General features: G+C 37.5%; 1 protein-coding gene across 6 annotated transcripts in view; it reads left to right on the forward strand.

Annotated features, from left to right (window-relative positions):
• ash1 (histone-lysine N-methyltransferase ash1) overlaps window positions 1-17,030 on the forward strand; it is a 261,636-nt gene that overhangs the window by 77,459 nt on the left and 167,147 nt on the right. The window contains exon 1 of one of the 6 annotated variants that reach the window (XM_081733565.1): window positions 625-1,112. The exons of the other annotated variants lie outside the window; for them this stretch is intronic. Within the exon in view, the coding sequence (XP_081589691.1) occupies window positions 894-1,112 (219 nt within the window). The 5' untranslated portion in view covers window positions 625-893. Of the gene's footprint in view, window positions 1-624; window positions 1,113-17,030 lie in introns of those variants that run through there. 6 annotated transcript variants of the gene reach the window in all.

Raw genomic sequence — 17,030 nt, forward strand, 5'->3', positions numbered from 1 at the left:
AAATCTGGATAGCTCAATTTTTTGTGATAGTTGCAGATTTAGTTACGCGATAGCGCTTATATTATCCATTTGCTAAAAGTTCCCATTATATTCTGTGTATACCAGAATTAGGTAATTAAAATTAACTCCAGGACGACCGGTTCTTCATGAAGGTCAAGAAAGGTGTTTCTACCGAAAGAAGAAAAAATATTTCTTGAAGACAGTGTCATGTTGCTGGTCTTCATTTGTAGGTGGTTTACACAATGGCTTCGTCACACATATTACAATAGAAGTTGTTTCGGTGCACTGGTCGCTAAGATCACTTGAAATTATAGGCGTTGCCTGATCTGGAATACACAAACAGTCAGTCACAAGGATTAATCCGGCACTTGTTGAAATTTGTTAATGAAAGCATTTCTTTATAGTCTTAAGAAGGATAAGATTTCGTGTTATTTATTTTGTTCTTAACTTGGAGCAATAACAAACTTCAACTGTTGGAAGAAGTACTTCAGTTTTTGATTCAAACAGTCACGTGAAAAACGCCGCATCCACGTGGGTGAGACATGTCATTCGCGCTTGTCTGGGTATGACGACAGTTCCGAGCTTCCACGAGTGAAGCTGGCTATTCTCCGTGCCGTATCGGGTGAGCTTGGCTGTGAAGCAGAAGGCCGACGGTTCCAGCTGCAAACAAGCGAAGCCGGAGCGCTGAGCATCGGCCGAGTGATACTTGTTCAACCACTAACGACGTAGTAGAAAACAAAACGTGGTTTTCGCCGTTCGCGATGTGATGTCGTGCTTTCGTGTGTTCTAGTGGAGTGTGTTGTCCATGTGCGAGTTCGGTGGTGGTGGTGTCACAGTTGGTGGTGCAGTGCGGTGTATTGGTGGTACCCGAGTTCGTTTCGACGTGTGCACCGATGGTCCGCCACGCTAATCAAGTGCGAGGAAGGTGGCAGAAGTTAACGAAGAGAAGGTGTAGTTTGAGTGACAAGTGGGATTACGATTCGGATTGTAGTGGGTCCACAGGTGCCATCTCCACAGACAGCGGGGCTTCCCCATCTATTGAAACAGACAACGAGAGTGCGTCGGTTATGGATGTTTGGGAAATAGTAAACAATCTTCTGATCAATTACCAGGTAAACACATAAGTTACCTTAAATCAAGATAAGAAAAATAATGCTAACACGTTATTTTGAAGTTTTTGTAGCATTGTGTTCGTGTTGTCACATGTACACAAGAGCCTGTTTAGTTATATTTTGTCAGATCATTGAGCCCTAGTGTTTTTATTAATGCAGCTGATTCCGAAAAGCATGAAGAAAGAAGATATGAGTCATGCCAGAGAAATGTTTGTTTTTTAATTGTTGAAGTTTATGAGACAGCCTACTAAATTTAAGATGGAATCCGAATCACAGTAATGCGTTAAGTATTAATGTTTCCACCAGGTTTCAAACCGGGGCCACTCATTAATGCAGTTTCAGTAGTATTAATAGCAACCTTAAAAATGCCGTATATACAGAGTTACGCGAAACAGTTTTCTTTGTGGTGTATGTATGTGAGATATTACTCTGAATTTTTGCAGATAAATTTTATATCAAAGCAATATCTAAAAATGTATATGTGTCATAAATATTACATATATTAATAGTTACATAAATTCCATAATAGTGAAATCTTAAGTTTTAGTCGTTCATGCTATTTTTATTCATGTATTTATTTATTTTTGCGTAGTCGTTCATGCTATTTTTATTTATGTATTTATTAATTTTTACGAATCGTCATTAATTAACATTTCTTGATAGTTATACAGTTTGGGAAAACATTCAAATACGAGTTTGCTGTTGATAAGTTTAATTTTATGTATACACAGTGTATTTCGAATAATAGCTAACTCATTTTAGCAAAAAATGACAGATCTTTTACTGTTCGCGGAAAGAAACATCTTTGACTACACTATACAAAAGAGGCGTTTGAGTAATAGGTGCGTTCTTTCAATTTGAGATTTGCTAACTTCCACATCAGTTCATTGCATCTTCGGCGATTAGATTCGCTTGTTTTCATCTGTTGATAGTTATTAGTTTTTCATGCAGTATATTTAAGAAATAATTCCCGAATATTAATTCGAAATATGTATTTTGTTATTGTTTGTTTTTATTAAAGGTCAGAGATAAAACTGCTACAAGGAGAGTAGTAAGCTGCTTTTTTCGTGTTCTAATTGAAGTTGCGTGCACAGTTTCCACGCGATGTTGAGTGAAAACGAAAAGATTCTGATGATAATCCAGACAGTACTGAAGATGCTTGTTGATGCCTATAAAATATAGATACGTGATTGGCTTACATGTCGTCTGCCGACCACAGGGGCTTCGTTGCCTCGTTCTACCTGTTTGAATTACGCGTGGGAATCTCTTTTTGCCTGTCGGGATGACAAGGTTAGGGGTTTTTCAAAAGAGCAGGCGGTTAGTATCTTTGCTTACGCAAGTCGTTTTGTGGATGTAGATCAAGGGAGGGAGAAAGAGAGCTTTAGAATTGAATAGCGTCATAAACTGGACTCGTAAGTGTAGCGATTTGTGTGCTTGGAAGGTGAATACGGATTTTATAAAGCTGAGTAGTGTACATGTTTACGAACAATTGTTCTTCTACTCTCCCGTCCCGTCAGCCTACTTCCGCAGTATTTTTGCCATTTCACAGTTGCCTAGAGCTACTAGCACCTGCCAGAGTGCTTTCAAGTACTACGAAACATACGTTTTGCGTATTTTATGAGTTTCCGTTACGGACACTTTGAAAGTTGGATGATATGATAAATACATAATCCATTGTTATAATCGTGCATTACTTTTTCGTTTTGCTCCGTATTAATCGAGTAGGGCACGTGTTGAATCATTAATAGCGTTAGAAAGGGAACTGCAGTGACTGCGCAAATAAGGCTAGTGTGATACTCCAAAATTGCTGTGTTATTGTGAACGAGAAAGGTCGTAACATTAGCTACTCTTAGCTTTTGTTAATCGTTTAACACTTCCCCTCTCCGTATTCGATCCTTATGTTCTCTTTTGTGATTTTCAGGAGAGAATAATGGTCGAGTATTTTGTTCTGCCAGTAGAAGGCTTGTTACTTTTAAAAGATTTTATCATTCATTAAGAGAAGGTAACAGTATATGCATTGTTTCAAAATGGATATCTAAAAAACGAACTGTTTCAAGAGATAATATATATATATATATATATATATATATATATATATATATATATATATATATATATATATATATATATATATATATATACAATTGTAGTTAAAATTTTATTTTAAAGTGTGCGTAAAACAAAAGTTGTTTCTCTTTCGTATGTGAGTATCGAACGCTCATAAAAGACTGTCCCTTCACCATTCAATTAAATTCATATAGGCCCTATGGCCACCCAGCTTTATTTAGTGACCAGTGATTGTATGGATTTTTAATGAAGTTGTTGAAGCTGAGAGTCAAGAACGTATGTTTGTCAGCTACGTTGGAGCTGTTGGGAGCACGGTGGCTCAGTGGTAGAACGCGTACCTCTGGTCAGTATGGTCCCTGGTTCTATCCCCAACCAAATAAGTTGGTGGTGGACAACAACGTGTCCTCGCGTTTTCTCGGTATTCTCCCGTTTCCTCCCACATTTTTATTCCACCAAATCTCCTTCATCATTCACTTACTTGCTCCAATCATCACTTTCCTTAGCCTAAATGACATTATTGTGGGACGTAAAACCGAAAGATTTGATTTCATTTTACATTAGAGCTGTTAAAGTGTTAGCGACATCTTGTGTTGAATGTATAAACAGGTCTACCGATATGTTCTTTGGGCTGAAGGAAAAGAATGATTAGTGAAAGTGAACGATTGTGAAATTTTTTGTGCTTCTCACCGGGAATTGAAACTAGGACCACGTGGATCAAAAGCACACGCTCTAGCCACTAATAGATCAGTAGAGAGGGATCTGTTGACGTAAGAAACCATTCCAGAATACATTATGAGTTCGTGATTGCATTCAGTTCTCAAATATTTAATGGATTTATAGACCATGGATATTGTTATCGGAAATTAGGCATATATCCAAGATTTAAAGAAAATTAATCGAGTTGCGTGAGAAAAAGAACGGCTAAACTCACCCAGACAAACGAAGTCAAGTTCAATAAAGGTGCTGAGAGTTTTTAAGCGTTTAATTATCACGCAAAAAATTATAATCTTCATTGATCACTTTATAATTGCGTGACAAATTACTCAGCGATACGTTATTTTCAAAACAATGCTTTTTTTTTTTTTTTTTTTGTATCATGTCGTGTATAAGAACTTAAGTATAAGCAGGTATTTCAAAATAAAACCTGGCTTAGTAAAAAGATGCAAGACGTTAAGGAGACGATTTCACAAATAGTCTCTGGTTCGAATCTGGTTTTGACATGGATATTACACTTTGTCATTTCAGCATTCATTTTTTCGTTTCCTGCATCCTGAAGGGCAGAGACATGGGTCGCAAAACTCAAAATTACAATGGAGTACAGGCGCCTCAAAATATCATGATCGTGCTTCCTTAATCCTTCACATTGTCGTGTCAGTTGTCAGCCGGCATCACAATTTACCATCGTTTGTACTCCGATGTCTTATCTCGGCTTACTTATTTCTATTTTTCTCGTAGTTCTTTGTTTCCGCACCAATTGGCAAGTGTCTGCGCTTGTACACACTTAGAATGTTGTACAGTCGAAATGTCCGAAAAAGTATATAATAATTGGGGCTCTTTCTGTGGCATAAAGTGCAAGGGGTTAATAAAATGAACAAATTAGTAATTCGTTTGTATCTAAACCCATGAATGATATCTGTGAATTTGATGAACTGTTGAGTTCTTGTTCCTTTAATATAAATCACTAACATTAGTTCTCTTTTTTTATTCCGCTGTAATCATGAAAATAACCATTACCGTTTTAAACGCAAGTGACTTTAAAAATTATATGATGAACACAAAAAAGTGGAGTTACTATAAAGTTTTCTTATTTCGAACCAATCTATAAATTTCGAGCAAAACTAAGGGGCTTCAACGTATACTTTAATTTGATCCAGATTATGTGTACTCTTACCAAAAACGGATTAGGATTAGGAATTAGATTTCTGCGCGTTTGGCATCTATGGGCATGTTAACCCGTCATGTATCAGGGATGATGTCCCTCGACGGTCACGCTATCCGCGGAAAGGGGAAGGAAGGAAGTGACCTGGGACCTGCATGTTTGGTACCATCCTGGCATTTGCTTGATGTGAATTAGAAAAATTTCACTCAGGATGGCTAGTGTGAAAAAGCTTTTACACTTTTTCGACTAAGTGTGCCCACCGGGCCGCTTGCACCAATGACGAGAGCATTAGCAAGTACACTATGCGGAGCCAACTATCAAGAACAGAAACTAGGTCTTCTAGTCGAGAATTAAATTTATTTATGTCTTTCGCTGTAGTAGACCAGTTTGTAAATTTATTGTGAACGAATCTCATCATGATAATCTTTTCTGAATGTGTTTTTGGATTATTCGTCTGTGATCACGACATTTACATCAATCTACTTTTTCAAGAATCCAGGCTTTTCTTACTCTCACGAGTGAAGCTTTATGTCCGAGGAGTATTAGTTTGTGTGCAAGTGAATATCTGTAAAATGTATTAAATCCTGATTCTCCCTTTTATTCCTTCACTCCAGCTTTTTAAATTTCCAGTTTCTATCATTATTGTGTGCCACAGAGATTAGTGGTTCCACATCAATATGTTAGGATATATGGGCTAGAATTTGTCTTCGGGGAGAACACATAAACTAGACCTAGGTTCTTTGCAAAGTAAAGGATCAAACATTTCCGTGGAAGAATGAGAATAAATTTCTGTAGAACCATTATGGGGAAAGAGACGCTGATGTTTGTCTCAGCAATATTTAAATGCATCCCCTCCCCTTCTCTAAGACGATATCCGACATTTCAGACCGTCACATGGTTCATAACCAATATCAGATTTCAGAGTTAGAGTGTGAGGTTTTGTGTTTAGCATCTTTCTGCAGTAACAGGGTTATGAGAAACATGACCTACTATTAACCTTGGCGGCGTGGGAGATCCGGGTTCAATTCCAGACAGCAGCTCATGTGGTTCGGATTCCACGTTGATCAGTAGGTCCCGTCTCATAAGCCTCGCTGCTGAAAGGAAGTCACTCAAAATCAACTATTAACGCTGGCTCCGAACGATGGCCAGGGGTTGAATCGGGTGCAGTTGACGGATGCTCTATCTCGGCTCCAAGAGAGGTATAGTACGGTACACTACCGGCGCCGGGGCAAAATTGGAGAATGAAATATAAAATGCCATATCTTTTGGAAGCTTTGGAAATGTGGGTGTGGAGAAGAATGGAAAGAATTAGCTGGGTAGAGCGGAAAACGAATGAGAGGGTCTTAGAAATAGTGAGGAAGAAAGGAACAATTTTAGATATTACTAAGAAGAGGAAGAGAAACTGGTTTGAACATTGGCTAAAATATATGTGTATCACGAGAGACGTTCTAGAGTATGGTTGGAAGGAGAGGAAGGGGGCGTAGGAGGCTATAATTAATGGACGATATCAAAACTGAAAAATCGTACGAGAAGATAAAATGGAAGACCGTGGAAGGTTCTCAGCTACGGCAAGCAACCTGCCAGTTATGTCAGAATATCTACAATGATGATGATATCTTCTGGAAAATAAAAACGATACTTGCACAGCTACCGGTACTGTAACTACAGGCTACTACGGTTAAAATTACTTGAATATTTTCTCTACTGTTATTCATATAACGAATATTCGGAAACTCTAGTATTCGAATAATGAATTAATCCAAATTAATAGCATTACTACAGACTTCACGCGATCGAACTTTGGACTATGTAGCATTAGAGGCTAATGCTCTAACTGAACTCCGTAGAAGTTGTTATATGTACTCGTTAATTATTTGCACACTGTTAAGAAATACTAGAAGACTTGTGACCTCATTTTTCATCTGTTACGAACTGTAAGATGAATCATCATCACATCACAGTATCTCTTCTTTAATTCCCACCCCCTTTTCTTATCTCACATTACTGGCTGCCATATGTGAGGCAGCAGTCGTTAGAAGCGTTGTGCAACTTTTCATATTGCAAGAGAGGACGTTTGTTCTAGGAAGTTAAGCACATCAGAAATTCGTTTCGGTGATAAGCATTCAAGAGTGCCTTCAATAATATCTATATAAAACACTTCCTTCAGATCGACTTCGGTCTGTTGGATCACTTATAAATCTTTAGTACATATTGCCTGCCATGTTCGATTCTTTATACTGCTGAAAAGTCTTTGATCTAATAAGTAAAGATGGCCGCTCTGATTGATTTTATTATTTTTTAAAATGCTATAGTAATAGAAAGAAACTTCTTTAAAATGCGAGGAGAAAACAGCTCAGTAGACTAGTAGTTTAAATTTCGACTGTTTCAACCAGATAATTATTGGAATATTGGTTCGAGCAGTGTATTCAAAGAAACGAATATTATTTCGAATAACGAATATTTGGATAATATTAACAGTATTGCTATAGAATTTCTGTTGTAGCGACGAAGAGGAAACAAGTGTTTTTTTTTTTTTTTTTTTTTTAATACATGTTTTTAAGGTTTTACTCTGGACTTAGATAGTGAGGTTATATAATTATCTACCGTGTAAGAAATTAGTGCGAAAGCCTGGTTGTACATCGATCTGAAAAACAATAATTATAAAATTGACTTAATCGCTTTTGGTAAATAATGGAGATGTATAACTTAAAGCATTTAATATGTAATATGAGACACTTGTATATGGCGGCGCCCTCGTGACTACATGGCTAGCGTACGTGCCTTCGGTGTGGAAGGCCCTAGTTCGATTTCTGGTGAGATCCCATGTGGTTCGGATTCACTTTAAGCTGTAGGTCCACATCTTATATAGCATCGTTGCTGAGAGAAACTCTAAATTCCGACCAATCAAGTATAATATAATATGGTTTTACATGAAGTCTAGTATCACATAGATAGGAATTTGATTTACACGACACATTAATACCATTAGGTAATTAATGCATCGTTTTACCTATTGCAGTCTTTCAACGAGTACTTCTTTATGACTAAACCATATTGATAACTCGGGTCTAGGCTAATGGTTAGCATTTTTGCTTTACTATCGGTTGATCTCGGGTTCGAATCCGGAATCCAGTGATTGGTCATCTTGACAGTTTCTTTTTTTCGGAACTGTACCTTTTAATATAGACTGTGATTAATTGACTTCAGCTTGTTAAGTTGGCTTCGAAAGCTGAGTGTACGACAGTCAGAAGGGCGTGAAGTTAAACGTCATTTCAACCAATGGGGCGAGTTTCAAACTATCGTCATTTCGACTGTCAATTCCATAATTAGTGTTGGCATTAGAGACTTACAGAGGGAAAAAGAGGTGAAGTGAATCTGTCAAGCATGCAGTAATTTTGGCTGTAATTTGAATAGTAAAACCAGTGTTAGTGGGAAACAAATTCATGGTTAATAAAACTAATGTATACAAACCACACAGATTGCTGAATGGTGTCGAACACTACTTTTTCTTTCGTCACAGAAATTACTTGTACGAGAACAAAAGAACAAGAAATGTAATCATTTTCCTGTTACCTACTTTGTTCCCAGATATCATTTGCATGTCCTCCAGAAAGAATTACCGCACTACTGCTCCAAGCTGTGTATATCTGAGATTCAAGATATTTTGTATATTTAGCTATAACTAATGGCGGGTCTTAAGATATCAGCTTGGATAAAAAAAAAAATCTGATACACTAATTACTGTGCTTTAGGTAAGTTTTCTTCCTCTAGTTTATTATTTTTCTTTTTATAAAATACGAATTTCACTTCCCTCACGAGTTCGTAGTTCGAAGGTTGTTTTTCCCTAATCTAGGGAAATTTTGTAAGTATATTTAGAGAAAAGGGAATTTTTGCGATAAAACAAAAAAATCCAGGGAAACTCCCGTGCAGATTGATTGACCAATATAAATATTTAATTTGTTCTTTGTTCTTGAGAAATAAACCAATACAATAGCAGTAATTTATTTGTTCATGTGTTTTTTTTTTGTGTGTGTGTGTGTGTCTCTCTCTGTCTGTTCAAAATGCCATAATTAGAACCCATTATTGACTTTTTTTGTAAAAAGGCGAAGGAAAAGTAAAAAAAGCAAAAGTCAAATGAATAAAAGAAATGTGGTTGGCTCTTTAATATAGCTAAATTAATTTTATCACATAACTTCTATCATAGGAATTAGTCACAACAAACTAGGGAAAATTTGATCAGAAAAGGGAAATTGTGTACGTCGAGGGAAATTTTCGTAAGGAAACAAAACCTACGAACAACGAGCTGCTGCTGGAAAGATTCTCACGTCTGGCAACGCTAGCAGAACATGTGGATCGAGTGATATACACTCAACTTTCATCAGTATTTTCTTGATGACGCCACTTTCAAGATAAATTCTGCACAAGATTAGTTTATACAAGTGTTTTCTGCATCCTACATATTATCTCAAAACTTCCCTCATCCAACTAGCATGGTCGAAGGCATTAGACAAGCGATAGCAACTTCTATCTATTTTGAGTTCGAATCCCGTTCACAGCATGTGCTTTTTAGTGTCATTTCACCATTCATTTCATTATCACTATTTCTAATCGTTTCTTGTAGCCTAAAAGGCACAGTAGTCGGATAAAACTGAAAGATGTGCATCGAAGAAAGTGGAATTAAGATTCTGAGCGCAGTCAAGAGCTCTGTGACGCAGTGTTAAAAGTGTTAAACTGCGCAAAATCAGAATATAGGCTTACGTCAAATCGTATTAAAGGTGTTTATGATGGACATAAAAACTGCTTATATGTATGTAGTTAGGATATTGAGGGGGGGGGGGATATTTCTTTCCTCTGACTTTTAAAAACTCAATTTATCATCCTTTACTTGCTTATCCTTACCCCCTTCAGAGCATGAGTGTGGTCCATCAACTGAAAGTTTCTCCCACGTATTTGTTGACTCATTCGTCGATTAACCTATGAGACAACACGTGTTAAGATATAAACTAGCTTAACGAGAGAATTGCGATGGAAACTTAAATTTTAATCACCTACTTTTTTTCATTTGGCACAAGGTGGTTAGTGTACCTCTCCTTCGCAACTGGACGTCCTGGGGCCGAATCCGGTGACCAGCCGTCCTGATAGGTTTGTTCAAGTTTTCCTCAGTTCCGCCAAGAGATCGCTAGGATGACACCTTTAAAGTAGATCTTGGCCAATTGTCTTTTTCCGTTGGTATTGTTATTTTGTAATCTCTCTGTAAATTTGCCTCAGGTTGTATCAAGAAGTTTGTTAAATAATTAAATAGATAAATATTGTCCGAAAATATAGGCTATTGTTATCGCTTTGAATGTACTAAAATGAAAAAAATATTAGTGATGATCCAAATTATTTCCTTCTAACTCAGGTACGTGACGTCCACCACTCCCTTTTCCCAGATAAATTGAATAACTGTCCAGGATTAAGTCGTCATCTTGGCCATGGTTGACGCAAATTATTTTTGTGCACTTGTTAAACCTCGGGTAAAATCTTGAGTAATTCGAATCTCTTGAAGCAAGAGGTCCCATCTCGTATAACCACGGTGCTGAAAGTAAATGTTAAACCCCCTGATTAGTCACCAATCAGTTTAAGAGTTAGCTTCGATTTAACATTTCTAACGTTCAGATCCTGATGTGACGTTTAATAGCTTTAAGATTGTAAAGATACTAACAAGTATCTATAAAACATTGTAATGAAATAATTTACATTTAAATTATATTTACACAGGTCAAAAATTCGCAGAAAAAAATAAGTAAACGTGCACATAACTAAGTAGAAAATATTTATTCTTTCCTATTTATTCATTTATGTACACGTTTAAGTAATTTACAAGCCAAGCAATCTCATTTTCTTTTACCAAATGAAAACGCGTGACTATGAAGTTCATAAACAGGAAAAGTAACAGTTAAAAAAAATAATAAATGGTTCCAGGTTTGTATTTCATTACATAAGAATAGTATTAAATGTATTTTAGAATTGTAGATCGCTTTCTCAGTTAATAGCAGGAAATATTCCTTCTCTTGGAGCCAAATTAAAAAGCAGGAAACTTGCTTATCAGTTTTATAGATACCACCCTCTCTGTAAGTCACTTTAACGAAACTGTTTTGACTCATTGACATTGAAATTGACCGACTGCAGATTATTAAAAGAAGAAAGAAAGAGAGAGAGAGAGGACACCAGTTATGGTTTATATTAGCCTGGTGACTATACAACCACCAATTCGTGAAAGTTGTGCGGGTTGCCTGAAGTCAAGGGTTCTGGTTAAAACCTTTTCATCTGGTTTTCAGGGGAATCTGATAGTGCATTCCATAGTTATTGAAGTTCAAAATACGATACAAAATGTAGTTTTTAGGGATAGTCAATTCCGGATTTTTACAAAAACCGGATTTTTTAAAATTCGGTATTCTTCCGGATTGTGAAAAATTTTGGTTATCTCTAGTATTCCTGACGTAAGACTTCTGCCTGAGAGTATATAGCCTGTCTCTCAAGTTCAGCTAAGTGAGCAAACAAAATTGCTATGTCTATAATAACAATGATCTTTTACCTATATAGCTGATGCAGAAATAGTAATAATCGTGTGCCTACCGATTAACTAACGCGCGTAGTTCCTAGTCGGATTGTTGGTGGTATGCTTACTGTGAGCATGATGCCAGTAGTGGTTCGGATTCCACTTTGAGCAGTGACCTCATATAACCTCGGTGCTGAAATGAAATCTTTCAATCTTATCTCCCATGGTTATGGTGGCTAGGCTAAAGGAAACGGTGATGAAAAATGAATACAGTGGTGCAATTGAGAAAGATGAAGGAAACGGTAGAACCCCGAGAAAACCCACGCACACGGTGTTTGTCCATCAAAATCCACTTGGTGCCGGCTGGAATCGAACCAGGGACGCCACGCTCCAGAAGTGAACGCTCTAGCACTGAGCCACCGCGACCCCCTCGGTGCTGAAGAAGAGAGAGGCTTGGGTAAATCAACCAGCAATCGGAGTATCTATCAGTTCGTGTGTGAAAACTTGGAGTTGAGTACTGAGATTACAAAAAGTTACTCCGGTGCAAACTTGAAATGATGTTTATAAAAGTCTTTGTAAACGACTTTATAAGAAGCCAGCTTACTGATAAAAATCAATGTAGGTAATGCATTATGTACTGTAATATTGAAGTTCCTGATTAAATTAGCAGTATTGCAATTATTGTATAGTCCAGGCCGTGCATTTACTTACGTTAACAACATATTAGATACTGCACTTCCTTCCGTATATGTACAGTGAAATCTGCTGGCATTTTTCTAACTTTGCAGTATACATAATGTGGTCTAATACTCGATAAATTGGCAACTTCTGCGAAAATTGAAGATTTCTGTAGAACCATTGGTGTCCAACTTAGGTTCCATTATGTATATATAACACTGAAGCAAATCCAAATATTACTTCGTAAAAGCATAGAGTTAATATTTTTTTCTGTAATTAATCCTTCCTTTGTTATGCGTGCCTGTTAGTGGATCAAAAGTCAGAAATAATAAGCTTTTCGTCACTTAGAAAAATATAGGGAGGGGAGAATAGAAAGAAAGGTGGGAGAAAACGTGCACTTGAATTGTGCGATTGTCACACGTGAGGAAACCCAACTTGTGATAATATCAGCAGTCTACAGTTCCACACTATGAGCATGGGAGTTTTTACCCAGAAAGTCACGGGAACAAACGCTTCTTTAGACAGGATTCGGTGGTCCGATTTCAAGGACATGGGTATGAGTCTGAAAGTGAGCGTCAATGTCTGCGGAATGTTTTCATTCGTCATTTTATGTACCTTATTAGTTATTTTATACTTCCAAGAACTGAGGCAGCCGGAAAGTTTAGTGCACATCGTCGGAACAATCCTCACCACATAACATGTTTTAATACTGTGAATGGTGCTCCAGGTGTTGGATAGTTTGATGGAAATAAAAATTGTTAACAGTGAGAAAGATATTTGGAGCAAAATAAGGAAAGAGAGCTTAAACATATCCCTTAGAATGAAATGTAAATTCTCAGATTCCCGAATTTTAGATTTAACTTTCATGCATTCGAAATATCTTTTTTTTTTCTTTCTTTCTTTCTTTAACTTCCACCCACATGACATATTAACGGATTTCAGTCGCTTTGTAACAAGAATCACGATATGAATGTGGAATTTTTATAGGACATAATACCTGTACAATCAGAGACAAAATGTTTTTTAAGTGTTCTATTTAAAACCCAAGTGTACGAGGGGGATCCGAAAAACCGTTCTATATATATATTTACAAAATTATTTCAGTCTGCTTCAAAGTAATCTCCATTAGATGCAATAGAATTCTGCAGTTCTTTCTCACTGTTTGAAGCATCTCTGGAAGTCTTTCAACTTTGATATCGTCCAGTGTCCTTTGCTAAGCTCTTTTTACACCCTTCACATCATCAAAACGCCTCCCTTTTAAAATGTTTTATTCTCAGGAATAGAAAAAGTCTCATGGGGCTAGGCCTGTCAAATACGAAGGTAGGGAAGGATAGCCTACTTGTGAGAGCGCAAATATCCAGATCCTGTGTTAGCAGGTGAGGAACAAACTTAGTGGCAACTCGTCTCTTTTGCAAATCCTCATTGGAAATCCGCTGGCACGAGCTCCAACTCACTCCTGTCTGTTATGAAATTTCGTCGATCGTGAAACAACGATTGTTGATACTTTGGCGGATTTTTTTCCCATGTTTTCGTCGTTTTGGGATGATGAAGAGCGCCCAGAACGAGCATGAGCTTCAACATTAATCTAATCACGTTGAAACCGCTCAAACCACTCGAAAACTTGTGTGCACTAATAGCACCCTTGTTGAAAGCCTGTTAAAGCATTTGGTAAGCTTCCGTTGCAAGCAGGAAACAAATTTTCTAACATAGTTTTTGTTCCTTTAAATCTCTCATAAGAATTTCGCAGACAGCAAACGAGAACAGTTGAGAAAAACAACACTACAATCAAAATCAACCTCCTACGCAGACGCCGTTTAGGCAGCTGATTTGTCTTTACTAGACCTACCTAGCGAAAGAACTCTCTGCTACGCCTAAGAACGGTCGTGCATTTTCAGTTTTTTGGGGGGGGGGTCCCCCTTCTATGATCTCAAGAAAAATTGACCGTGATTGTAGAAGTCCTTTTATAAGCTGGGTAGAGGAGGAGCTTTGGAAGCCAGTCGGTCATTCCAATGGCCCTAGCACAATATCCTTCGAGTACGGGGCACGATGGCTCAGTTGTATTCTCTCATCTTTGATACAGGGGGTCCCTGGTTCGATTCCAAAGCATAAACTTGTGAAAAATTTCTCAAGTGTTCTCCCATTTCTTCCCACATTCTCATTCCACTAATCATTCTCCTTCGTTAATCGTCCTTCTCCTTTAGCATATAGGACAGGCATAACCTTGGGAGCTCCCTTGTGGTTAGGCGGTGAGCGAATGTGCCTTTGGCGTGGAAGACCCGGCTTTGATTCCGAGCGAAAGCTCATGCGATTTATGTTCCACGTTAAAGTGAAGATCCACGTCTCATATGGCCTCGCTGGTGTAAAGGACACTAAAATCAAATCGAATCGACCATAATCTTGGGACGTAAAGCTAGAAATTTAATTTCGTTTAGTTTCCTGTTTCACTTAGACCACAAAACGTAAACGTAGGACGTTAAATGTTTCGTTTTCAGCTAAAAGCAAGTTGAACCACGGTTCGTTTTCTTTCAGATATAAGGATAGAAGCAGGCATGTGAGTAGTTAGTGTTCCAATCACGTCTGTAAAAATGCAGATTATAAAGGAACTCTCGGAGAGCTATTGCCACCAGGTTTTTCGGGGGAGGCCATAAACACTAGCTAATTTGCGAATATGTACGCATTGTTGAACATAACACAATTTTTATTGACGCACATTGAAAAATTTTATTAACTATGCAGCAGTAATTGTATTAAATGTGGATTAGTAAGCAAATTAATATGTTCTGACATGTATTTTGAAATACTGAACTCTTTTTTTTGAAAAATCCAGAGGAGGAAATTGCCTCCTCTTACCCCTGCTGCGAGCGCCCATGGTCACCGCTAATCAGAGTCGACAAGAAGTATTTCGTATTGTATAGTTGATACATAATCCGCACTTGTGTTGAGATATTCATTTTTCTTTCTGACTTCCTCTGATTGTTGTGAATCATCTTAAAACCGTCTTCCGTTTTTTTTTTCTTTCTTTTGATCTTGAAAGATAAATGCCCTTGAACAAAACCTATGACTTTCAGTGTGTAAGTTTTTACGCACGAAATTTCGTAGAGATTGTCTACCTGGAAATCAATTCGGTAGTTTCGTGTACTTGCCTATAGCAAATAAAGACTCACAAAAACAATATTTCAAACGAGATACCGTTTCTTGATCCAACCATAGTGATTGTTGGTGTTTTTTCTCTCTTTCTTTTCTTTTCGCTTGCTTCTTCGTGCGTACTACTATTTTTCTTCCTTTACTACGAAGTTCCGTCCTTCTTAATAGAGAGGTTGCTGACAAAGATAACGTTTCTTCTCTGATTATCATCATGGCTACAAACACGAAAAATCGAGAAACAATAAACAGCGTGTTTATTTTTTTTTTCTTCGGAGTATGTGCTTTACTCTCCATATTGCATTTACACGCTAAAATAAAAGCAGCTGAATATTCAGTATGCGGTGAGGCGTGCAAATATCTCGTAGTATAGACGATGATCGTGTCTGATTAGGTGTCCGCTAGATCACGTTTTCTGGGCATTCCATCACGGCATCCTTTTTTTAAAAAGACCGTGACTGACGTGATGTCTGGCATTCTTCCATTCTTGAAATGTTTGTATTTTTTTCCCCCTACGATAAATTGAAAATTGTTGTAGCAACTGAGCAGAAACAGTGCTTATTGCAAAAGGGGTCCATTAAATTTTGACCTTGTATTTTCGGATGTTTATGTATCCTAAAGCAGAATGTGTGACCTATCAGTGTTTGAGGGACAATTACTAAACAATGTATAACATGCTGTACATCCACATTAAGCGAAATACCCGAAAATTTATTCTCTTGTTTGGTAAACTTAATGAAAAAGTATTTCCCTACCTCTGATTCAAGTTGAGTTTGAGTTTAACGTATCTTTAAGCAGAGAGGCTATATGAGACGGGGCCTACTGATTAACGTGGAATCCGAATCACGTGAGTTCCTACCGGACATCGAATCCGGGTTTCTCACGCCTAAGGCGCGTACGCTAACCGCTTAGCTGTGAAGGAGCCCTACCTCTGATCCGAAAGATTGTCAGTGTTGTTTGTAAGTTGATGTCTATTGCCGTGCACATTACTTGTTGACTGAGGGAAGTTTATGGCTAATAGGTTGCAATACCAAACTGTTTAAATGAGTTACTTAAACTTTATATAGGGTGTTTCAAAACAGCACCGACAACGTGTGGGAGATGATTCCTGACATCAAGATAATACAAAAAGTATAGACCAACCTAGGTGCACAAATGCTTACTTTCGGTGGAGAACATGAAAAAATGAAGTTTAATGGTCCATAGGTCCAATACTATGGGGCCTAGCATAGTAGAGTCAAGACTTTATGTAGGAACTATTATGTGCCCTATCCAAATATCCTGTTTCAGAATCCTGCGTTAGTTCCGCATCAATTTTTATAGATAGCTGGTGAGTACTTGAAAATTATATGCCGTAGCCAAACTGCCTCTATAAAAATTGTTACATGAGTACCTTACGATTCTGAAACATGTTTTTTTGGATAGCGTACGTATCAATTTCTCAGTGAAGTCTTAACCCGACTAGGGTAGGTCCCATAGTTTTGGAGCTATGGACCTTTGAACCTTATTATTTTTTTTTTTTTTTAATGTTTTCGACAGCCTATAACTTTGAAAGGAAGCATTTGTACACCCAGGTTGGTCTATACTTTTTGTCTTATCTTGGTGTCAGGAG

The sequence above is a fragment of the Thermobia domestica genome, chromosome 12, assembly GCF_964235325.1.
Source record: "Thermobia domestica chromosome 12, izTheDome1.hap1.1, whole genome shotgun sequence".
Classification (NCBI taxonomy): domain Eukaryota; kingdom Metazoa; phylum Arthropoda; class Insecta; order Zygentoma; family Lepismatidae; genus Thermobia; species Thermobia domestica.